Below are 22,058 nucleotides of genomic sequence, written 5' to 3' on the forward strand. Positions count from 1 at the left end.
GCTGCTTCTGGCTATTTAGTGGTTAATTGGAGATAAAAGTCGTTGACTTTTCTGTCGTGACTGACCTCAAATCACAATCCTTAGATCTCAGCCTCTTTAATCACTAGGATTACAGGAGAGAGTCCAAAGTGCCTGGCTATAATAGAACTACTTTGTTCCATCAAGCAGTGGGCATGCAACAAGACATATTACATGTTTGTTGCATGCTTAAATGGACATCACAGTAATCAGAAAAATGCCAGATTAAAACAGCTACACACTACATTTTACTTATTAGATAAAAAAAATGGAAAACATCCAGTGTGGGGAAAAATTGGGAGGAGATGGGTACTATTGCATGCTGAAGGTTAGAATGAGAATTGCTAAGAGCCCTTTATGGTTTGGGATAGCATAAAACGGAAAACAGCACACTGAGCACACATTATGCAGGTTTGCCAAATAAACAGCCAGAGAGTCAGCTTCTTAACCAGGATAGATCCACTAGCCTTAGATAGTAGGACACCGTGATCCCAGGACACACTGCAACTTTACAACCATTATTATTATTTTTTTTTAAAGTGTGAGTCAGGGCCTGGAGCTAGTGGCTTATGCCTGTAATTCTAGAACTACTTGGGAGGCTGTGATCTGAAGATCACGGTTCAAAGCCAGCTGGGTAAGGAAGTCCACGAGACTCTTAATCTCCAATGAACTTTCAAAAAAGCCAGAAGTGGAAATAAAACCCAAACCAAAAGCTCAGGGACCAGGCCCAGGCCCCTCAGTTCACGCCCTAGGATTGTTAAAAATTAAAAAAACAACAACAGCAAAGTGTAAGTCTGACCTGGAAGGATACAAGCGCCAAGGCAGGCTCCCGATGAGAAGTTCGGGGGGGGGGGGAGCCCTGGGAAGAGGGGGTGTCATTTCTCCTGACCTTGGGGACAGGTGACTTGCAAGGGGGCCAAGGCACCTCTAAAACAAAAAACCTTTCGCTCTAGGAAAAGTCAAGCGCGCCCCCTAGTGTCGAGGAGAAGGAACTAGAAAACAAGAGTCTCCCGGGAGAATCCGGGGGGTGAAGAGGGGGGGGATCCTTAAAGTGACACCACCCACGGTCCTTGCACACCCAGTCTCTCCCCTGGTGGAGGGAGCTCCAGGCTCCACCCTCTCAGATCCTAGCGGACAAGCTTTCCACTCAGGTCAGCTCAGACCCCTGGCAAGAACCACCCCAGGCCCAGGGCACCGGGTTTGGCACGGAGCAGAGGGGTCTTTATTAAGAGAGGCAGGGGGGAATGTATTTACACAGGCCACGCGGGGACACGGAGTGCAGCGGGGGGATGGCGTGGGGTGGGACAGGTGTCCCCGCTCCCCTCCTCGGCCCTCCCCCCCCACCTCCACCACCCCGGGGGAGGGGGGGGGCGCTCAGACGAGCTCCACCTTGGCGTTGGGGTACACGGCCACTACATCGTAGCCCTCGGGGGGTTTGACGCGCGCCTTGGCGTGGTTCTCGCAGTAGAGCCGCTCGTCCAGGAAGAAGTAGCCCCGCTGCTTGAGGTTCAGGCCGCAGTCGCTGCACATGAAGCACTCGGGGTGGTAGAGTTTGTCCCGCGCCTTCACGATGGTGCCCCTGTTGGGAGGGGAGGGTGGGAGGGAGCGTCACCGGGATGACTGACAGATTCGGCCACGCCCCCCGAAGGGGAGGTGACGGACGGGCTCCGTGAGCACGCCCACTCGGGAGTGACTGACAAGATTCTCGGACACGCCCCCTCCCTTGCGTCATCGGGGTGACTGACAGGTTGGTGGCCACGCCCCCTACCCGGGCCCTGGGAGGCGGAGCTTGGGCTCCAGGTACTCACACGATCCCGTGGCCGCAGCGCGTGCACTCCGGCAGCCCCTGCAGGCCACTCAATGGGGCGCCCAGCTTGCTGGCGGTGGGCTTGAGGTTCCGGGGGCCAGCAGGCCCAGGTCGCTCCCCTGAAACCCGGACAGCAGGTGGCATAAGGCGGGGGTGGGGTGGGGGTTGCTTCCAGGTCCATGAAGCCCGGGGTGAGGGGAGGGGGCTGGAGGCTCAGGCCAAGTCAAGTTGTGCATGCGTGTGTGTGCGTGTGCGCATGCGTGTGCGTGCGTGTGTGTGTGTGTGTGTGTGTGTGTGTGTGTGTGCGTGTGTGTGCGTGTAGGGGGGGACTGGGGTAGGAAGGGAGACTGCAGTCAGGGTGAGGTGCAGCGGAATCTTACCGCCCGCGCCCGCCTCTAGCATGCCCTGCAGATAGCGGAAGGAGCATGACTGCTTGGGTTCAGCGGTGGCGGGCTCTGCTGGCTCCCTTAGCATCCGGTACACCTCTGAACCCAGGTCCACTCTGCAGTCCCGGTTCCTTGGGAGGCCCCTGGCTGGGTCGGCACTAAGCAGGAGAAAAGAAATGGAGAAGGATCAAGGTGGCATCTCACTTCCAATCTTCTTTCACTCTGATGGCTTGGGGGAAGACTAGTGAAGCTTTCTGAATGCGAATGCAACTGCGATCTATGATCAAGGGTCAGGGGCCAGGATAGAAGATCCGTGGGATAAGGGGTTAGGATGGCATTTGGGTATGGTTTCAATGAAGTACCTGGGCGGTGGAGACACGTGCAGGTTGCTCATCTGGGCCGGCAGGTTGACCTCATTGCTGCTGCCATTGTGAGGGACTGGAAGGCGAGGTGGCTGCCCATACAGAGATCCCAGGCTTGGTCTGTTCTCTTCGGACCCAATCCCTGTGGCTGAGGACCGCCTGCTGGTCACCGGACTGCCATCCTATGAATGAGACCCTCAGGCCCATGAGCATTCTTTGACCTCACTTCATCCTTTCCTGACAGGCTTCAGATGCTGGCTGGCTACTCTGCTCTAGCATCTCTGCCTAGTCTTTAGGTGCCAATGTCTAGTCGGGTACCATTAGGAAAGGCTCTATGGAGAAGGGCTGAGCCCAAGGCCTGGCTCAGCCACTACAGAACTGAAAAATGCTTGTAGAAAGTCAGACACGAACACCAGAGTTATGTGGAATTCAAGATTGTGTTGGGGGCTGGGAACATGGCTTAGTGGTAGAGTGTTTGCCTAGCATGCACAAAGCCCTGGGTTCCATTCCTCCGTACCACATGAACAGAAAAAGTCAGAAGTGGTGCTGTGGCTCAAGTGGTAGAGTACTAGCCTTGAACAATAGGAGCTTGGGGACAGAGCCCAGGCCCTGAGTTCAAGCCCCAAGCCAGGCAAAAAAAAAAAAAAGATTGTGTTGGAAAAGCAGGTGCCAGTGACTTATGCTTGTAATTCTACCTAATTAGTAGGTTGAGATTTGAGGGTTAAGCCTCAAAGCCATCAAGGGCAGGAGAAATCTAAGGCTCTAGCTTTAGTTAGCCAGCAAAAAGCTAGAAGTAGAGGTGTGGCTCTGAGGTCAAGCTCCAGTATAAGCATGGTGGGGATAGGGGGGGAGCAGATGCCAGTGGCTCACACCTGTCTTCCTAGCTACTCAGGAGGCTGAGATTTGAGGATTGCAGTTCAAAGCCAGCTTTGGCAGGTAAGTCCGTGAGACTCTTTTCTCCAATTAACCACTAGAACACCAGAAGTGGCACTATGGCCCAAGTGGTAGAGCACTAACCTTCAGCTGAAGAGCTGAGGGACAGCACCCAGTCCCAGAGTTCAAGCCCCACAACCAATCAAAAAAAGGATTTGGGGAGGGCCCATCCCCAAACATTTATTTGGTTTTTGGCAGTACTGAGGTTTGGACTGAGGGGCCTTGTACTTGCTAGGCAGGTGCTTTACCACTTGAGTCACACCTACCCCTTTTGGCTGAGTTATTTTGAGGATCAGTATTGATACTTTTGTTTGGGGATAGCCTGGACTATGATCCTCCTATTTACACCTCTCAAGTAGCAGAAACCAGAGGCATGTACAACTCATTCTCACTGGCTGAGATCAGAGTCTTTTAAAGTTTATTTATTTTTTTTGCCCAAGAGCATCTTAAATCTTCATCTTCCCAATTTGTACTCCCTGAATCATTGGGATTACAGCTCTAAACTATGGCCTCCAGTTCGAAGAAGGCTTTTTAAAAGCAATATGACTGTAGCAGAGTGCGTGGTTTTCTAGCAGAGATGGTCTTGATGCTGAGTTCTTGCCTGCTAAAACTATTCTAAGTGCCTGGTGGGCTCATGATTGGGAACACAAGAAGGAAACCTTTGTCCTAAAGCCAGATGTGCAGAAGCTTCAGAGAATGATCTGAGGCCCAAGAGTGCTGTGGTAAGGTCATCCCCTCTGGACCCGAGCCTGCACCCGATTTCCTGCTCCCCAGCCTATAGCAGGCAGAGTGTGTGTGTGTGTGTGTGTGTGTGTGTGTGTGTGTGTGTGCGCGCGCGCGCACACGCGCTCATGCATGCTGGTTCTGGGGCTTGAACTCAAGGTCTGCTCTCTGTCCCTGAGTTTTTATGCTCGAGTCTTTTCTCTACCACTTGAGCCACAGCTCCATTTCTGGCTTTTTTAGGGGGGAGGGGGGCGGGGAGACAGTTAATTGGAGATAAGTGTCTCATGGACTTTTCCTGGCCTGGAACTGTGATCCTCAGATCTCAAGTCTCCTGAGTAGCTAGATATGAGCTACCAGTCACTTACCAACCCCCTCAATCACACATATGTGGTAACACAGACTTGTATCCGGCACAGATCACTCAAGGAAGGCCACGTTGGCTCCTGTGGTTGAAACTGGGCTAGCAGCCAGAGCAGCCTGATTTTAGGGTGAGGCTCGAATCCAGGCCAGGGGGAAGGTCTCGGCCTTAGCCTGGGAGATGATATGTAAACCTCTCTTGTGCTGCAAGTGGGACTGGAAGCCTGGATGGAAAGGAAAGGACACCTATCCTAGTAGGAAAGAGCCCGGCTTGAACTCAGACAACCTCAGAGTACACTCAGGCCCCCAGACTATGCCCTGACTGTCCCTTTCTCTTCTGGAGGGTGGAAGCATCTAGGGGCCTCTTCCTCATGTTCCCTGCTCTGACAAAGAATGCCTTGCTGCCTGGGTAGGGGCCTATGGTTGCTGCTGCAGCAGCAACATCCTTAATTAGACCCAACGAAAGCCTCTTAGAAACCTGAGCAGTCTCACACATGTGTCAGCCGGGCGGGCAGGCAGGCAGCAGGCAGCGCTGGCCTCTAATGGAGACCAGATGGGCTGTGGTCCATGGGGGTGGGGCTGGGCCTGGGGTAGAGGCTTCAATGGGAAGGGGGAATGGGAGTTGAGGAACCAGAGCCTAGAAGGAGGGAGGGAGGCCCTCATTGGCCCCCAACCCAGCAGGGTGTGGGGAGTCTATTACAAGGTCATCAGGCAGTCCCTGCCCCTCTTGTGGCCACCCATGTAGCAACTCAGTGGCTCAGACCTCCATTTTGGATCCAGTCCTGGCCCGATCATGTACTAACTTGGCAAATCACTCTGCTTCTCTGAACCTCAGGCTCTTCATCTGTGAACTGGGGGATGTGACCATTTCTATGGCATCAGTTCCTTGCGTGGGGAATGCAGGAAGACAGTGACCTATACCAAGTACTTCCACGGCAAATGCCCCATTGGGTGAATGGCTATCATTGGGTGAATTGCTGAGCCCCAGATTGCCTGAATCCCCTACTCCCTGTGTTCCCTTCATACCACATGCTTCCTGTTTTCTCTACTGGTCCTGTGGCTGATTGGGTTGCTGAAGGGTTATTGAGCATTTCAGCAGAAATGATCTGTTTGCTTACCTAGCCTTCACATGACTAAAGAAAGAATCTAAGCAGGGTGTGGTGACACATGCCTATAATCCCAGCACTTAGAAGCTGAGGTTGGAGGATTCCAAGTCTGGGATTTGTCTTTAAAAAAAAAAAAAAAGATAGCATCTGGAATACTCAGATTAATAGAGGTGACTGTCACCTCTAGATGGGCTGCTGGCTCTTCTTGGGGCTAAGTCCCAGCTGGTGCTAAACTGAAGAGGTGGCTGGGAATGCAGGCATCACCTGCTCCACCTGACTTGTTCCTTCCCATCTCCAGCTTCAAGGATCACTTGGCTTCTTCTGCCTGGAAAAGCACAAGGTTCTCACGTGGAGGGGGGCAGGGAGACTATAAGAGGACCGTCTCCCGTGGTCCTGCAGGGCACGTGGATCTACTGACCTCAGCCTGTTCCACTGGCAGACACCTGGCCGGAGTACCTTGTGCTGGTCGGTCCTGGAGCTAACGATGCTGGCTGGCTCCATTCTCACCCCCCCCACAACCCCCTACCCCCGCAAAGGGTGGGGGACAATGAAGCCTGTGTCTGTTTGGTGAGGACATAGCCTGGCAAGGGTGGGGGAGGGGTGTTTTGGTCACCACCCGTGAAGCCCATGACCTTTTCAGTACAAAAGGGGAGTAATGGCTAAGGGGGGGGGGGGCTACCCTGTCACTAGTGGGAAAAAAAAAATCTCTTGCCATCAGTTGGAGCATGCGTAGCTTGCTCTTCTAATGAGTCGTAACTGTATAGGTCCCAGGCTCCTGGGCCCACGGGCCCTGAGCCTCTCAGAATGAAAATGGAAACATGGCTGAGCATCATGTTCCAGAGCTTGGGCCTCCATCTGGCCCATCCTAGCATTGCTGCCTCTCGAGGGGGGATCTGTGCACCTGCGCCGTGCAGCTCTTCCTCTGCTCGGCCCCAGCTTAGGCTTAGCTGGTTTTTGTCTAGATCAAATTGCCTCCTGCCCTCTGCCCTAGAGCCTCTGGTCCGTGAGGGAGACGTAGATGTGATTATGAATCCCTGCAGGAATATAGCTGAGGATGCTGATAAGCGAGCCCAATAGCTTCTCCATGGCCGCGCCCCCCCCCAACCTCAGTCCCATTCTCTCACCCTTCCCACCTGCCCTCCTCCCCCTGAGCTTTTCTGAACTGATAGTAGAGTCTCACCCTCACCTCTGGACCTCTGTATGTGCTTTCCTGAGCACACTTCCTCTGTCCACGCTCCTCTGCCTGCCTTATTCTTCCTAGGTCTTCAGGTCTGGGCTCCGATACTCCTCCTCCAGGAAGCCCTCTCTCTCAGTCACATGCCTCCCCTGTGAGCCTTTGACCCCTGACTTCCCCTATTCTAGGACCTCTTTGTGCCTCTGCCCTGCCAGCACAGCCACTCTATGACCATGGTAAACATCTGGTGTGAGGGATGCCAGATGAGGTAAGGCAGGAAACAGGTATCAGAGCCAAGAGGGGGACTATTGGTGAGGAAGGGGTCAGGACAGGACAGATCCTTTTCCCTGTCCTCAGTGCCTCTGTGTGTGTGTGTGTGTGCATGTGTGCACACATGCGCGTGCATGCTGATCCTGGGGCCTAAACTCAGGATCTGAGTGCTGTGTCTGAGCTTTTGTGTACAAAGCTAGTATTGTACCACTCGCGCCACACTTCCAACGTTTTGGTAGTCCCACTTCTAGCTTTTTGGTAATTAATTAGCTATAAAAAGTCTCACAGGCTGGGTGTAATCCTAGCTACTCGGGAGGCTGAGATTTGAGGATCTTGCTTCAAAACCAGCCCGGGCAGGAATGTCTGTGAGACTCTTATCTCCAATCAACCACCAGAAAACTGGAAGTGGCGCTGTGGCTCAAGTGGTAGAGTGCTCGCCTTGAGCTGAAGAGCTCAGGGTCAGTGCCCAGGCCCAGAATTCAAGCCCAAGATGGACAAAAAAAAGTCTCACAGATTCATTTTCCTGCCCAGGCTGCCTTTGAACAGTCATCTTCAGATCTCAGCCTGCTAAATAGTTAGGATTACAGGTATGAGCCACTGACACCCGGTACTCAGTCCATTTCTGTTCTCCACATGGAGAAGAAACAAAAGCAGGCCCAGGAGACCAAGGTCCCCCAATTATATGCCCTGGCTACAAGACTGATTGGCTCAGTCACTCACTTGCTCAAACACCTTGGCCCAGAGATGGTAAGATGGCAAGACATACCTCGGTGTTGAGTGCTCAGCTACACACCTCTTAGCCCCATGGCAAAATGCGGCCCTGAGGCAACTCGGGCCCCTCTCACTTGCCTGGAGAACAGAGCCATCGCTGTGCTTTCAGTCCCACATGACAAGGAGACTAAGCAGACTGTAGCCTGAAGAGTGCTGGTTACACAGACAGATTAGCCAGGAGAGAACTTCAGTCTTGGACAGGATGAGACAAAGGAATGTGTCCTGGTCTGGGATCATGCCATACATAGCTTGAGGCTGCCACCTTCTGCCAAGCCTGTTGACTTCTTCCTGATCTAGCAATGCTAGGGCCGGGCCCAAAGTGAACTCTGGGCCAGAGTTAGGAAGGTAGCTTAGTGGTAGAGTGCTTGCCTAGCGTGCATGAAGCTCTGGGTTTGATTCCTCAGTACCATATAAACTGAAAAAGCCAGGAGTGGTGTTGTGGCTCTAGTGGTAGAGTGCTAGCCTTGATCAAAAGAAGCTCAGGTCGGGCTGGGAAGGTGGCTCAGTGGTAGAGCGCTTGCCTTGCATGCATGAGGCCCTGAGTTCGATTCCTCAGCACCACATAAGCAAAAAGAAAAGAGCCGGAAGTGGCGCTGTGGCTCAAGTGGTAGAGTGCTAGCCTTGAGGTGAAGAGCTGAAGGACAGGGCCCAGGCCCAGAGTTCAGTCCCCATGACCGGACCCCCCCCAAAAAAGAAACTCAGGTCCTGAGTTCAAGCCCTAGGACTGACAGAGAAAGAAAGAAAGAAAGAAAGAAAGAAAGAAAGAAAGAAAGAAAGAAAGAAAGAAAGAAAGAAAGAAAGAAAGAAAGAAAGAAAGAAAGAAAGAAAGAAAGAAAGAAAGAAAGCAAAGAAAAGAAGAAAGAAAGATACTCTAGGCCAAAGAGTTTTTATCATAGCACCACTGTCTAGAACCAAGGTTTGCTTAGAGTGGAGACTAGGATCTGAGGAACATGGGATGGGGTTGTGGGTACATTCTAGAGAAGCTTTCTGATTCAGTCTTTGTCCTGGGCATCCGAGAATTATGATCGGCATAGCCAGTACAGGCCTGATTCCTCTGCCCTGGACTCACTCTAAGCCAGGCCAGGTCAGGTGGTATCTGTACATACCTGAGACTCAGGGTCAATATGGATCCTGTGAGCCTGAGCCTTGTCATCTGGGGCACTGGGCCAGCTCTTGTTCTCAGGCCTATGGCAGAAATTGGGATAGTCAGATAGTCAGAAACTGGCATAGTGCCTTCTGTACCCATCATGCCCAAGAACCACGGTTCAGAGGGGCTGTGCCCACAACCACCCAGGAACAGGTCTGTGCCCTCCAAGGGGGGTGGGGAGAGAGGAAGGGAACACCACCCCAGTGCTTTCCTTCTTCACCCACAATGGTACCTGCTGTAGAAAAGAGCCACAAGCCCAGATCTGCCACAATCTTGAGGCAGGGTTATGTGCTGCTGCCTTTATTCCCAGCAGCCTGTCCTTTTCCTGTCTGGTTTCTGGAGAGGCTGCTGCAGAGGCCCTGTACACCAACCTTCCCTGCCTTCTACCCTCTTTGTGGCTCTGCTACAGTGGCCTCAGCTAGTAGTAGGCCTCACACATAGATTCAGCCAGAAGCCTGTCCAACTCATCCCTTGGCCATCCCCGGCTTCCAGCTGGGGCCTAGGGTCAAGCTCTTGGGGAGGTGAAATGGAGGCTCTGAAGGGAACACCTCCCTTTTGGCTTCTGCTGCAGCAGCAGCTTGGCCCGGCAGAATCATCACCACCGATGTCTCTGCCCAGCCCAGATGGGAAACAGGCCATTAGGAAATTCCTGCTTCGCCATAGAAACCAAAAGCCAAACACAACTCAGGAGGGAGAAAACATCATAAACCTGCCATAAGCAGGCCAGGCGGGGCCTAGCCACTGTGGGACCAGGGCCCAGCCCTGGGGCTCAGTAGCAGCTCCGTGAGAAGGTAACCAGGAAGGTGTGTGTGGACCCTAGATGGGGAAGCAGTATGAAGTGAGGCTGGTAAGACCAAAGAGAAACAGTGCCTCCCCCCACAACTGAGACACCCCCCTCCACCCCCCACCCCCCCACTGGGGCTTCTAAAGTTCACACCACTGGCCTAGCACTCAATCCTTCTTTTCTTTATTGGCTGAGGGATTTGATGATCTGTATCTAAAGACCACATTGACTCTGTAATTCCCCACTTCTGCCCATTCCTTGACCCCCTGAAGTCCACCTCTCTACCTCACAGTGTTCCAAAGGCCCTTGGGATCAAGGCTCTGTCATCTTAGAGCAATCTCCTTCCTCTGGCCTTTTGATTTTTGGTTTTTGGGTGTTTTTTTTTGGCCAGTCCTGGGGCCTGGGTTCAAGGCTAGCACTCTACTACTTGAGCCACACAGCGCCACTTCTGACTTTTTCTGTGTATGTGGTACTGAGGACTCGAACCCAGGGCTTCATACATGCTAGTTAAGCACTCTACCACTTAGCCCACATGCCCAGCCTCCTCTGGCCTTCTGTCTGTAACGCGTTCTGGATGATTGCCTCCTTCATGGCTCTAATTACACCTTCGACTTAGCTGAACATCTTGTGTGGCTATGTGACATTGTATTTCTCCAGAATTCTGTATGTACTACTGGGAAGTCTAAGTCTGAGGTCAAAGGGTGAGCACCCACAGCCACATTGCCCAAGACATTAGATAAGAATGAAGGGCCGGCAGGTGTTAGTGGCTCACTTCTGTCATCTTAGCTACTCAGGAAGCTGAGATCTGAGGATCACAGTTCGAAGCCAGCTCAGGCAGGAAAGTCCATGAGATGCTTATCTCCAATAAATTTCCAACAAGTGGGAAGTAGAGCTGTGGCTCAAGTGGTAGAGCACGCTCCTTGAGAAAAAAAAAAAAAAGATCAAGGACAAGGCCTAGGCCCTGAGTTCAAGCCTTAGGACTGGCAAACACACAACACACACACACACACACACACACACACACACACACACACACACATACACGCACGCACGCACGCATACACGCACGCACGCACGCACGCACACATTTCAGGCAGGGCAGGTGATTCTACCTCACTACCTCTGAACAAAGCAAGAAGCTGGGCTGTACAATTGCACCTTGGACCCTCACTTTAGTTGGACCCTCACTCAGGTTGACCCTCTGCAGAGCCCCTGTTACGTGATGCCCCACAGAACAGGCAGGATAGGGAGTGTAGATAGAGAAGGAATATTGGGCCAGAGGGTCAAGGTCACTCCCCAAATCTCATGCCCCCAGATTGCAGTGTGTGAGGGTTGTCTGACAGGCAGGAAGTGAGGTCTCGGGTTTTGACACTCACTGAGCAGCCTGGTACCTCCTCACCGTTCAATGCCCAGATCATAAAGCAGTCCCCATCCGGGGCTGGGAAGGTGGCTCAGTGGTAGAGTGCTTGCCTTGCATGCATGAGGCTCTGGGTTTAATTCCTCAGCACCACATAAGCAGAAAAAGCTAGAAATGGTGCTGTGGCTCAAGTGGTAGAGCCCTAGCCTGGAACTGAAGAGCTGAGGGACAGCGCCCATGCCCAGAGTTCAGGCCCCACGACCAAAAAAAAAAAAAAATCAGTCCCCATCCCGGAGCTGAGAAAATCCAAGGTTTGGAGGGTAAAGCACTTGTTAAGAGGATAGCATGGACTGGAACCCATCTGTGTGTGTATATACATATGTACATGCACCAGTCCTGGGGCTCGAACTCAGGGCTTGGGCACTGTACCTGAGCATTTTTGTTCAAGGCTAGCACTCTACCATCTGGAGCCACAGCTCCATTTCTGGCTTTTTTTTTTTTTTGATATTTCATTGCAGATAAAAGTCTCATGGACTTTTCTGCCTGGGCTGGCTTTGAACTGGGATCCTTAGATCTCGGCCTCCTGTGTAGCTAGGATGACAGGTGTGAGCCACCAGCTCCTGGCTAGGAGCCCAGCTCTGTATGTGGACAGTATGCTCCCATCTGCTCCAAGAGCCAGATGGCATTTTGGAAACTGCCACTCCCAGAATGCAACAGGTCAATGGCCCTCTGGCTTCATCTAAGCCTGGTTTGGAACAAATGAGCAGGGAGGGAAGGAAGGAAAAGGGAGACCTCCACCCGCTACCCTCTTTGACATCATTCTCTCTGGGAATCTCCTGACTCAGGCCACTGTGAGCCGCCCCTGATTCCAGCACCATCAGGGCTGCCCTTGTTCCGAGAGACAGCAAAGCCGGAGGTGAGTCAGGGCCCAGGAACCCAGCCAGGCTGGGAGGCCTCAGAGCTGCTGTGGGCAGAATAGTGCTGATTCTTTTCCCCTAAACAGCTGTGTGCCTCAGTCTGGAAGAGGGTGATGAACATGATTCTCTTTTATGGGAAAGGAAACCCAAGCTAACAGAGGTCACCTGGGTACCTAAGTTCCCAGTCTGGATGAAGACCAGTTCTATGGAACTCCAAATCTGGGTGTCCTCTCTATGTGCCAAGTGAAGTATACCAGGCTCTAGATTTGCATCTGGGCCTACTCAGTGCCATAAGAGCACAGCCAAAGGGTCCTGAACCCCCAACCCAGACCAGGTAATGGGCTAAGCACAAACGGGCTATCTTAAAAACATTACTACTGCCAGGTGTGAGTGGCTCATGCCTGTAATCTTAGCTACTCAGAGGCTGAGATCTGAGGATCGTGGTTCAAAACCAGCCCAGGCAGGAAAGTATGCGACTCTTATCTCCAAATAACTGACTGAAAACCAGAAGTGGAGCTGTGACTCAGAATTGTAGAGCACTAGGCCTCGAGTGAAAAAGCTCAGGGACAGGGCCCAGTCTCTGAGTTCAAGCCCCATGACCAACAGAAAGAGAGAGGCCCAGGGGAGGGAAAAAGAAAGAAAGAGAAAGAAAGAAAGAAAGAAAGAAAGGAAGGAAGGAAGGAAGGAAGGAAGGAAGGAAGGAAGGAAGGAAGGAGAAAGAAAAAGAAAGAAAGAAAGAAAGAATAAAAGAAAGAAAGAAACAACTTTCCTAACACATTTACAGGTCCTGAGCCAATAGAAGTTCTAAGGCATGGTTAGCCGTGCTGTGGTTTGGTGGAGGTTTCACCCACACACTTCCACGGGGGGTCGTGGAAAGTCCCTATTAGTGGTGAACGTGGCAGAGCTGAGCAGTAAGTTATGTCTGACTTCACATCCAGGCAGGGAAATGGGGCGGGGAGATCTCATTCAGCTAGGATTAGGCCCAACTGCCTGTCAGAGCTGACTAAAGGATCCAGGAGCAAGGCAGGGGAACCGGATCTTTCATTCTAGCCCTGTCTTTGGGGGCACAGGTGGAGCCCAGTGACTCGCTATCTTCCCCCAGACCGTGAGCCACACAGCATTACATGGGTTACGGCAAAGAAGCTCATTCCAAATCCAGCTTAGATACAGCAGAGGCATGGGTCATGGTGAGTTAGGGCAGCTGTGGTGTTCATAGGAGTGCTTGGTAGCCAAGGAGAGAGACTGGAGTGTTTAGACTGGAGGAAAAGAAGGAGGAAGAGAAGGTGGGAGAGAGACAGACAGACAGAGACAGAATGACAGAATCTTATTCCTGTTAAGTGATTCCCAGTCTTGAGTTAAAATCACCTTGGCCCCTCCTGAAGCCACCCCAGTCCTCAACCATAGCCTTCCCAGGCCTCTGAAAACATGGCTCCCAAAACACCTGGCCTGGATGGGGTGTCTGAGAACTGAGGCAGAGAGGATGTGTGAGATCCAGGTCACCTGGGACCCCTCCATTGTCCCAGCACCACCCCTATTCTCTGGTCCCCTCCTCTTGGCCCAGCCTGGGTATGTACCTGCTCACAGAGAGGGTGAGGTGATCCTGGCAGCCTTTGATGCGGTTCTGAGCCTCCAGGTGTGTCATGAGCTCTGTGCTTTCGCCATTAATGGCCTGAATCAGGTCTCCTGGGCATAGAGAAGCCAGCGCAGCCTTGCTGCCAGCATGGACCTGTAGGTGGACAAGCTAGATGGTTTACACAGTCATTATGTGGCCCTTCTGCCCTACACTTCCTCCAACCTCAGAACCTGGCCACAGTTGTGGTCATGCTGCCAGTGTGATTTGTAGGTGGGCATCCAAGGGGCTGAATGAGGTTCCCAGGTATGCCCTTGTTGTAGTCTCTGCTCTAAAAAACAAGCAAACAAGGGGCTGGGAAGATGGCTTAGTGGTAGAGTGCTTGCCTAGCATGCATGAAGCCCTGGGTTCCGTTCCTCAGTACCACATACACAGAAAAAACCAGAAGTGGTTTTGTGGCTCAAGTGGTAGAGTGCTAGCCTTGAGCAAAAGAAGCTCAGGGATAGTGCTCAGGCCTTGAGTTCAAGCTCCAGGACTGCCAAACACCACACACACACACACACACACACACACACACACACTAGGAGGCCTAGTAAGGTGTGAAGGTGTGTGAGCGGGGATTTATCTGGCCTGGGACAAATGAGATGTCATTCTGGCAATCTGTATACATACCCCAAGACAGGCAAGGGACACACATACACAGATGCTCACATACGTGTGTTTCATATATACAGAGCACGTGCATGTCACAGATGCTTCACACATACAATGCGCCACCCAGCCAGGCTGGATAGCAGCTCCTGCACCCTACTTACGTGATCTGGCCACTCAGCTCATTCACATTCACTCTTCTACTTTCTGGGGACTCACAGGCACCAGTGCTCCCCTCCAGGCTTCCACAAATGCCCCAAATAAGCCTTTTTATTTTTGTATTTTGTCAGATATGGGGCTTGAACTCTGGGCTCTGGGCACTGTCCCTAAGCTCTTCAGCTCAAGGCGAGCACTCTACCACTTGAGCCACAGCGCCACTTCTGCTTTCCTAGTGGTTGACTGGAGGGAAGAGTCTTGCAGACTTTCCTGCCAGGGCTGGCTTTGAATCTCAATCCTCAGATTTCAGTCTCCTGAGTAGCTAGGATTATAGGTGTGAGCCACTGGCGCCTGGCTCTTTTTTACTTTTATTTACTGAGGTTTGAACTCAGGGCCTCATAACATGGCAGGCACTTGAATCTTGCCCTTTTTGTGCTATAGTTATTTTTTTTCAGATAAGGTCTCCCTCTTTTGCCTTGCAGGTCTTGGACTAGTTTTCCCACCCATGGCTCAGACATAGCTGGTATTACCTGGCTTGATGAGATAAGGGTTTTGTTATTTTGCTCCATCTGACCTTGAGTAGTTGGGATTACAACTTTGCGCTACTGAACTTGACCCTCTGCCCAGAACACTGTCTCCTTTGATTCCCAAACTCCCTACCCAGTAGCGTATCCTTTTTCTCCTTCAAGTCTCAGCAAACAGGCCACTTCCTTGTGGTACTCTGTGTGCCCCATTAGCACATTTGTTCTACTTTGTTCATGCCTTGTTACAATTAAAATGGGGAGAGGTCTGTACATCACCTCATTAACCAAGTACAGAGTTGCAATGATCAGCCTGTACTCTGGGTCACAACTCCACCTCCACTTCCCCTTGCAGGATCCCCAGTGTCAGGACCGCCCTCACAAGGTCAGGCTGTGTTCATATTGGAAATGTACAATGCCGGTCATCTGACAAAAACCACGTGAGAGAGGAGAGCAGATTCACAGAGACCTGAGTAAGCAATCCAGGGGGACTCGCTCCTCTACTCTAGCTTGGTTCCAACATAATAGAAATAGACTTGAGCTAGACACTGATCTGAGGATTATGGTTCAAAGCTAGCCTGGGTGGGAAAGTCTGTGAGACTCTGACCTCTAATGAACCACCAAAAAGCCAGAAGTGGAGCTGTGACTCAAGTGGTCGAGCACTAGCCTTCAACACAAAAACTCAGGGATAGCACCCAGGCTCTAAATTCAAACCTCAGGACCAGCACATACACACAGACACAAAAAGAAATAGACTTGAGGCTCCTTTGTTCTGAGCCACTTAGCCACTCTAGCTAGGGGTGCTCTGTGTGTGGGGGGGTGGGTGGGGAGGGTGGGTCCTGGGGCATGAACTAAGGGCCTGGGTGCTATCCCTGAGCTTCCTTTGCTCAAGGCTAGCACTCTACCACTTGAGTCACAGCTTCACTTCAAGCTTTTTTTTGAGGGGGGGGGTAATTAAGTGGAGGTACAATTTTCTTGCCTGGCCTGGCTTTGAACCATGATCCTCAGATCTCAGCTTCCTGAGTAGCTAGGATCACAAGTGTGAACCACTGGTGTCCAGTGACCAACCAACCGTGTTCTTATTAATGGGGGCAGCGGCTCCTGGAAGTCCAGCCAGCTCAGCTCAGCCAGCTCCTACTAGTAAGGAGACAAAAGCTGAGGTGCTGGCAGTCCTTGGCTGGAGGCCTGGTATGGGCACTGCCCAAGCTGACCTGCCCTAAAATAGCCTCCCTCAAGGAATGTTCTCTTCCAAAGCCAAGCCAGACCACCATTAATGTGCACTGGTAAGGTCTGGGCACCTGCACAAGCCTGTCCTCCTGGGGCAGGTGCCCACTTGGCACCATCCCATCCCATTATCTTCTCTAAGCTCTGCTCTAGGCTCTCCTCTCTTCATGGTTAGCTGATCATGCCAATGCTTTACCCATAACCAGTCCATGGCAACGTGCAACTTTACCTCCACTTAGACTCTGGGGTCTACAGATGCAGAAAGAGGGGCTTGGGGTAGGAGGCATCGTGCCCCAGTTCCACACTGAAGAGGGGGTGGCTAGCTACAAGATGACTCAGCCGGCACAAGGGGCGCATTCAGGTCCCCTGTGGGTGGAGGAAGTTCTTGAAAGCAGGGGTGGCTGGGATGCTGCCAGTCCCATTAAGCGAGGGGCGTTCTGGTCAGAGAAGGCGGCAAAGGGCCAGGAAACCATGACTTTCTCAAGAGCCTTCACACGCATTGTCTCATTAATTCCCAAGGCAGGCCCATTTCCTCGATGAAGACACTGACACCCAAAGAAACACTTTACGGATACAGGGCTAAGCCAGGATTCCAGCACGTACACACACGCAGACGAGGTGGCTAAAAGCGTCATTACTGAAGGGAGAATGGAAGCGATGAAGTTCAGAGAAGATGTAAGGACCAGAAAATGTGTTGGGCCTTGCAGGACCAGGTGAGAAACCAGCATTTCTCCTGCGGATCGAGAAGGGACTATTGGTTTAGGCAAGGAAGCCACAGGATGGAGTAGAATTCAGGGTGATTTGTCTAGCTGCCGACTTCAGGATAAACAGAAGGGTATTGAGCATGCATCTACCTCTTCTTCACATCTGGAGCAACTATTCCAACCCCTGCTTCACCCAGCCTAGATGCTGTGGTGGTCCAGGAACTTCAGAAGGCCATATTGTCCAAGTTAGTCATAGTAAGCCCCCCAACAGGCCTAGATTCCTGACCCCACTATGCTTCTTGGTTCCTCAGTGTCTCCATCTACAATGCAAAGTGGAAGTGCTTATTTCTTTTTGGGGGGGGGAGGGGTCTTGTCGTGGGGCCTGAACTCTGGGCCTGGGCGCTGTCCCTCAGCTCCTCAGCTCAAGGCTAGCATGCTACCACTTGAGCCATAGCACCACTTCCAGCTTTTTTTTTTCTGCTTATGTGGTGCTGAGGAATCGAACCCAGGGCCTCATGCATGCAAGGCAAGCACTTTACCAATGAGCCACCTTCCCAGCCCGGAAGTGTTTATTTCTAAGGGATGTCCTGAGCCAAACACATCAGTGGCTCTTGGCTATAATCCTAGCCATTCAGGAGGCTGAGATCTGAGGTTCTTGGTTCAAAGCCAGGCTGGGCAGGAAATGTCCATGAGATTCTTATCTCCAATTAACCCACAAAAGTTGAAGTGGAGCTGCTTTAGTGGTAGAGCACCATCCTTGAGCAAAATGGGCTCAGGTACAGCACCCAGGCCCGGAGTTCAAGACCCAGTACTGGCATGCATGCACACACACACACACACACACACACACACACACACGAGACATTTGGTGCTTGGGACATTTCTACAGAAGGCAGTCATACAGTGGTAATGCTCATTCTGAAGACTGGTTACTGGGGAGGTACTGGTCCCAACACCCCTTAGGGTGGGGCCTGGCAAGTATAGATGCTTGGAAAACTCCAGAACTTATTATGGTCTGTCTATGGGGAAGGAGTGGTGAACAGTGTTCCCGAAGATCTCTGAGGTATCCTGAGGGAATATAGTTAAGTCTCAGATCAGCTTGTCCACACGAAGCTGTCCCTTTCTACCAAGCTCTGGGTGGAAGAGGCCTTGTGAAACCTGGGGGTTTGGGAGGCTAGATCTTGAGCCTCCTTGATGAGGACACTCCCACATGTCGGTCCCCTGCAGTCTTGCCCCTGGAGGTACCTTGCTAGGCAAGCTGTGGCCTGTGTCTCCCCAGCCCTGTAAATCTTTCCCAGATCCCACTCAAAACCCAGGCTCAGTCATCCAGGCACCTTTGAGCCTGAGCAGCTGCTGTGTGACTTTGGGAAGGGAGGGCAGCCCAGGGGGCTCTGTTCCAGGCAAACTTCTTTTTCCTAGACTGCCTGCTGGCCGGCAGGAGGGGGAGGGGGGCTCCATCCTAACCTGGGCCAAACAAGGCTGCCCCTGCCTTCAATGTGATGTGTGTGGAGGCCTTGCCCAGGCAGATAGGCAGCCGCGTGGGCAACAGATGTCTCAGCTCCTTGCCGCCACGGAGCCTGTCAGCGGCCTCACGCCTAGGGTGCCTGGCTTGTTGGCTGGCCTAACACCCCACCAGCCCTCCTCTGTGAACACACACACACACACACACACACACACACACACACACACACACACACACACAGCAGGATCTTTCAAAGAACTGGGAGATGAAAGGCACCACTGGGGATGAGTTAAAGACCCACCTCCCTCAGCCCTCTGGGACCTGGGGTTGAGGACAGATGTGGGAAGCGAAGACAGCTGGCCCTGCCTGTCACCCTGGCTCCAGAAAGAGGAATCTGTGATTCCATGCTCCACCCAGTGCCCACCCCTTCCCAAAAACTAGGAGGAGGAAGAAAAAAAAAAGCCTCTAGAACTCAGCTTAGTGCTCAGGCTGGGAGAAGGTAAGAGGCTAGGGGCAGGTGGTCCTTATTTACCAGTCCCCAAATACTCAAGCAACCTCTCTGGTGGCAAAGAGATGGTCTTCAGATGCTCCCAGGCCCATTCTCTGATCTCTCCCACTAGGAGCTACTAAGGGCAGAGCCCAGAGTCCTCTTGGCTGGGGATCCCAAAGAGTGTCTGTGGGGGGGAAGGGTGCCCCTTCTTCTGCCCCTTTCCCAGACAAGGGAATCCTAAGATATGCCAGGATTTCATCCCCCCCCCCCTTACCACCTGCAATGGGTCCTGAGGCTCCTTCCCTACTCCCCTCGGAGGAGTGATCTCCCCAGAGTTGTTCCCCATCTTCTTCCTCCTGTGTCTCACACTTGGGACCTTCAAGGGATGGGGCTGAGGCTATCCTAGCCTCTGCCTTCTGGCCTTGTTATTGGCTTTTGGAGAGGAGGCCTCGCACCAACTAGTCTTCCCTTTTCAGAAGCCCCTTCCCCCCCCCAAAAAAAATTCCTTCTGGTCATTTCACCGTAGGGTGACTGAGGTCACAGAAGGCAGGCTAGGGTGTATCAACTTCTCAGACTGAGGGAGAATCCCAGACCTTCTTTTGGGAGTTGGGGGGGGGGGGGGCGCGGTCATCCAGCCTTACATGCAGAAGCCTTAGGGAAAAGGGGTTCTCAGTCACCACCCCAAAACTTCAGACAAGGATTGGGGTGGTAAGGAGTGTCTCCTGGCCTCTATAGAGCTTCTAGATCCCTGGCTCATGACTGTGGGTTTTCCCCAGGCCCATAGTGTTTCTCCCTCTCTACACCCCCCCCCCCCCAAAAGCAAAGCAGACCGGGCGGGAAGGGGGAGGGGGTGGGGCGACGCTGCCCGCCTGGAAGCCACCTCTCCAGCCTGGGGGTCCCCCGGAGCCTGGGGGTCCCCCGGAGCTCAATCCTCACTTTTAAAACTTTGGACACGTCGGGGATCTAAGTCTGGGGTTGGGACACCCCCCCCCACACACACACACACATCCTCCGCTCCCACACCCGCAAAGGACTGGGGAGGAGGAGGGAATCTCAGATCTGGAGCCTCCGGGTCTCCCCGAGAGAAACAGTCCAGACTCACCCGGGAGATGGTGAGGGGCGCGCTGAAGTCTCGGCCGCCCACCAGGCGGAAGCCCCAGGGCGAAGGGCCGCGCAGAGTCACCGAGTGGGACATCGCGGACCCGGAGCCAGAGCCGGACACCGAGGAGCCGTGGCCACTGCCGCGCCGCCGCCTGCCCGCCGCCTGCCGCCGCCGGCCCCGCCGCGCCGCGCCGCGCCCCGCCCCCCGGCCCGCCCGGCCCCCCCTTGCGCCCCCCTCCGCCCGGCCCCCGCCCCCGCGCCCTGCGCGCCCGGATTGGCCCCCGCGGCTGCCGGACCCGCCCACTTCGGGGGGCTCTGAGGACCTTCCCCCTCCCCAGGCTCCCGCAGCCTGCTGTCCGGCGGCCCCCACCCACTTCTTCAGAGAGAGAGAGAGAGAGACCCCCAGATTGGGGCGGCCCCGACGTGTCGAATCCTCTTGGAAACTCAGGCCCGGAGAGGATCCTTTGAAGTTCTGTTCCCCCCTTTTTCTTCTTCTTCTTTTTTAATGGGGCCAGTGCCCCAGTCAGGGAAGGGATGGGGGGGGGGGGGCGAGCGGGTGGGAGGCCCCGATTGGTGGGTGGGGGAATGGGGCCGCGCCTGGTTCCTCCGAAAAAACCTCCTCCAGGTCCTGGCGGGCCAACCTGCAGCTCCCGCCCTCGGAGCACCGCGCTGGAGCAGGCCTGGGCCGCGGCCGCAGACTGGGGATAGGAGCAGGCAGAGGGCATCTTGGGGGGAGGGGGGCGTCGAGGTGGGGGGACGGGGGGGGGGGGGAAACAACCCAGAAAGATGTCCAAACTGGTCCGGGAGGGCCAAGAATGCTGCCTGGAAGAGGGGATGTAAGTCTAGAAGCAAGGTGCTTTTAGTCTTTTCAGGGTGTCACAGTTTTGCCCCCTGGGACCCTCCAAGAGACTTTGTCACTACCTCCTCCTTGTCTCCCATCTTTTTGGCAAAGAGCTTGGTGTCCCCTGACACTAGCGACTGAGTGGCACTGGGTGGTGTGGGGGAGAGAGGATGCTTGTGCGGCCTTCACCTGGGAGCTTTTTCTCCTCCAAGTCTTCACTACCTGCTGCTGCCCTCCAGGATGGCCTTGAATAGCTTCTACAGGTGCCATGATGTGGCCACAGCCCTGATCATGCTCTCTGGGCCCCTCAGGTTGCCTAATATTGGACACCATTGACTCCTCCAGGCCCCAAATTTAGCCACTGTTCTTTTGGTGGTGATGGTGATGGTGGTGGTGCTTGAACTCAGGACCTTGGAACTGTCCCTTAGTTCTTTTGCTCAAGGCTAAGGCCCTACCACTTGGAGCTACAGCTCCACTTCTGGTTTTCTGGTAGTTAATTGGAAATAAGAGGCTCATGGACTTTCCTGCCCTGGCTGGCTTTGAACCCTCAGATCTCAGCCTCCTGAGTAGCTAGGATGACAGGCATGAGCCACCAGTGGCCTGACTTCAGCCAGCATTCTTGTGAGCCAAACTCTGGTAAGGGCCTCACTCTCAGGATACTCCTCGGTTGTCGGTTGAGATGGGAATCACTTGATCTTCAATACCCACCCACTGTCACTACTGGTGATGGAAGTTTTTGCTCAGCCCCTTGCAGGGCCTCATGTGGACACAGAAGTGGAAGGCAGAGCAACAGAATAGGTCTCTGCCTAGACTCTCAGATCCGTAGACCAGAAGATTCCCCAGGACTTAGGCCCCCACAAAGTGGGATGGAATGAGGCAACCACTTCTTACCATTGTCTGCTCTAGTGATGGAGTATACAGCATGGCTCATAGACCCAACTTCTTTTTTTTTTTTTGTCAGTCCTGGGGCTTGAACTCTGGGCCTGAGCACTGTCCCTCAGCTCTTCACCTTAAAATGAGCACCTACCACTTGAGCCACAGCACCACTTCTGGTTTTTTGGTGGTTTTTTGCAGATAAGAGTCTCACAGAGTTTCCTGTTGGGCTGGCTTGGAACTGTGATCCTCAGATCTCAGCATCCTGAGTAGCTAGGATCACAGGAGTGAGCCACGATACCTGGCTAAATCCAACATCTTTTTTCCTTTCTTTGTTTTTTTAAGACAGGACA

The 22,058-nt window shown here is 53.1% G+C and overlaps 1 protein-coding gene across 1 annotated transcript; it reads right to left on the reverse strand.

Moving 5' to 3' along the window:
• Positions 1-1,234: 1,234 nt before the first annotated feature.
• Pdlim4 (PDZ and LIM domain 4) lies at positions 1,235-20,147 on the reverse strand. The gene is made up of 7 exons (XM_042688891.1): positions 19,993-20,147; positions 13,687-13,838; positions 9,014-9,092; positions 2,574-2,755; positions 2,206-2,369; positions 1,827-1,944; positions 1,235-1,597 (listed from the first exon to the last, which is right to left on the reverse strand). Exons 1-7 carry the CDS (start codon positions 20,083-20,085, stop codon positions 1,393-1,395), a joined length of 993 nt encoding a protein of 330 aa, XP_042544825.1. The 5' UTR covers positions 20,086-20,147; the 3' UTR covers positions 1,235-1,392.
• Between the last annotated feature and the right edge of the window lie 1,911 nt (positions 20,148-22,058).

This window comes from Dipodomys spectabilis, unplaced genomic scaffold, assembly GCF_019054845.1.
Source record: "Dipodomys spectabilis isolate Male_0828 unplaced genomic scaffold, ASM1905484v1 ptg000119l, whole genome shotgun sequence".
In the NCBI taxonomy this organism is placed as follows: Eukaryota; Metazoa; Chordata; class Mammalia; order Rodentia; family Heteromyidae; genus Dipodomys; species Dipodomys spectabilis.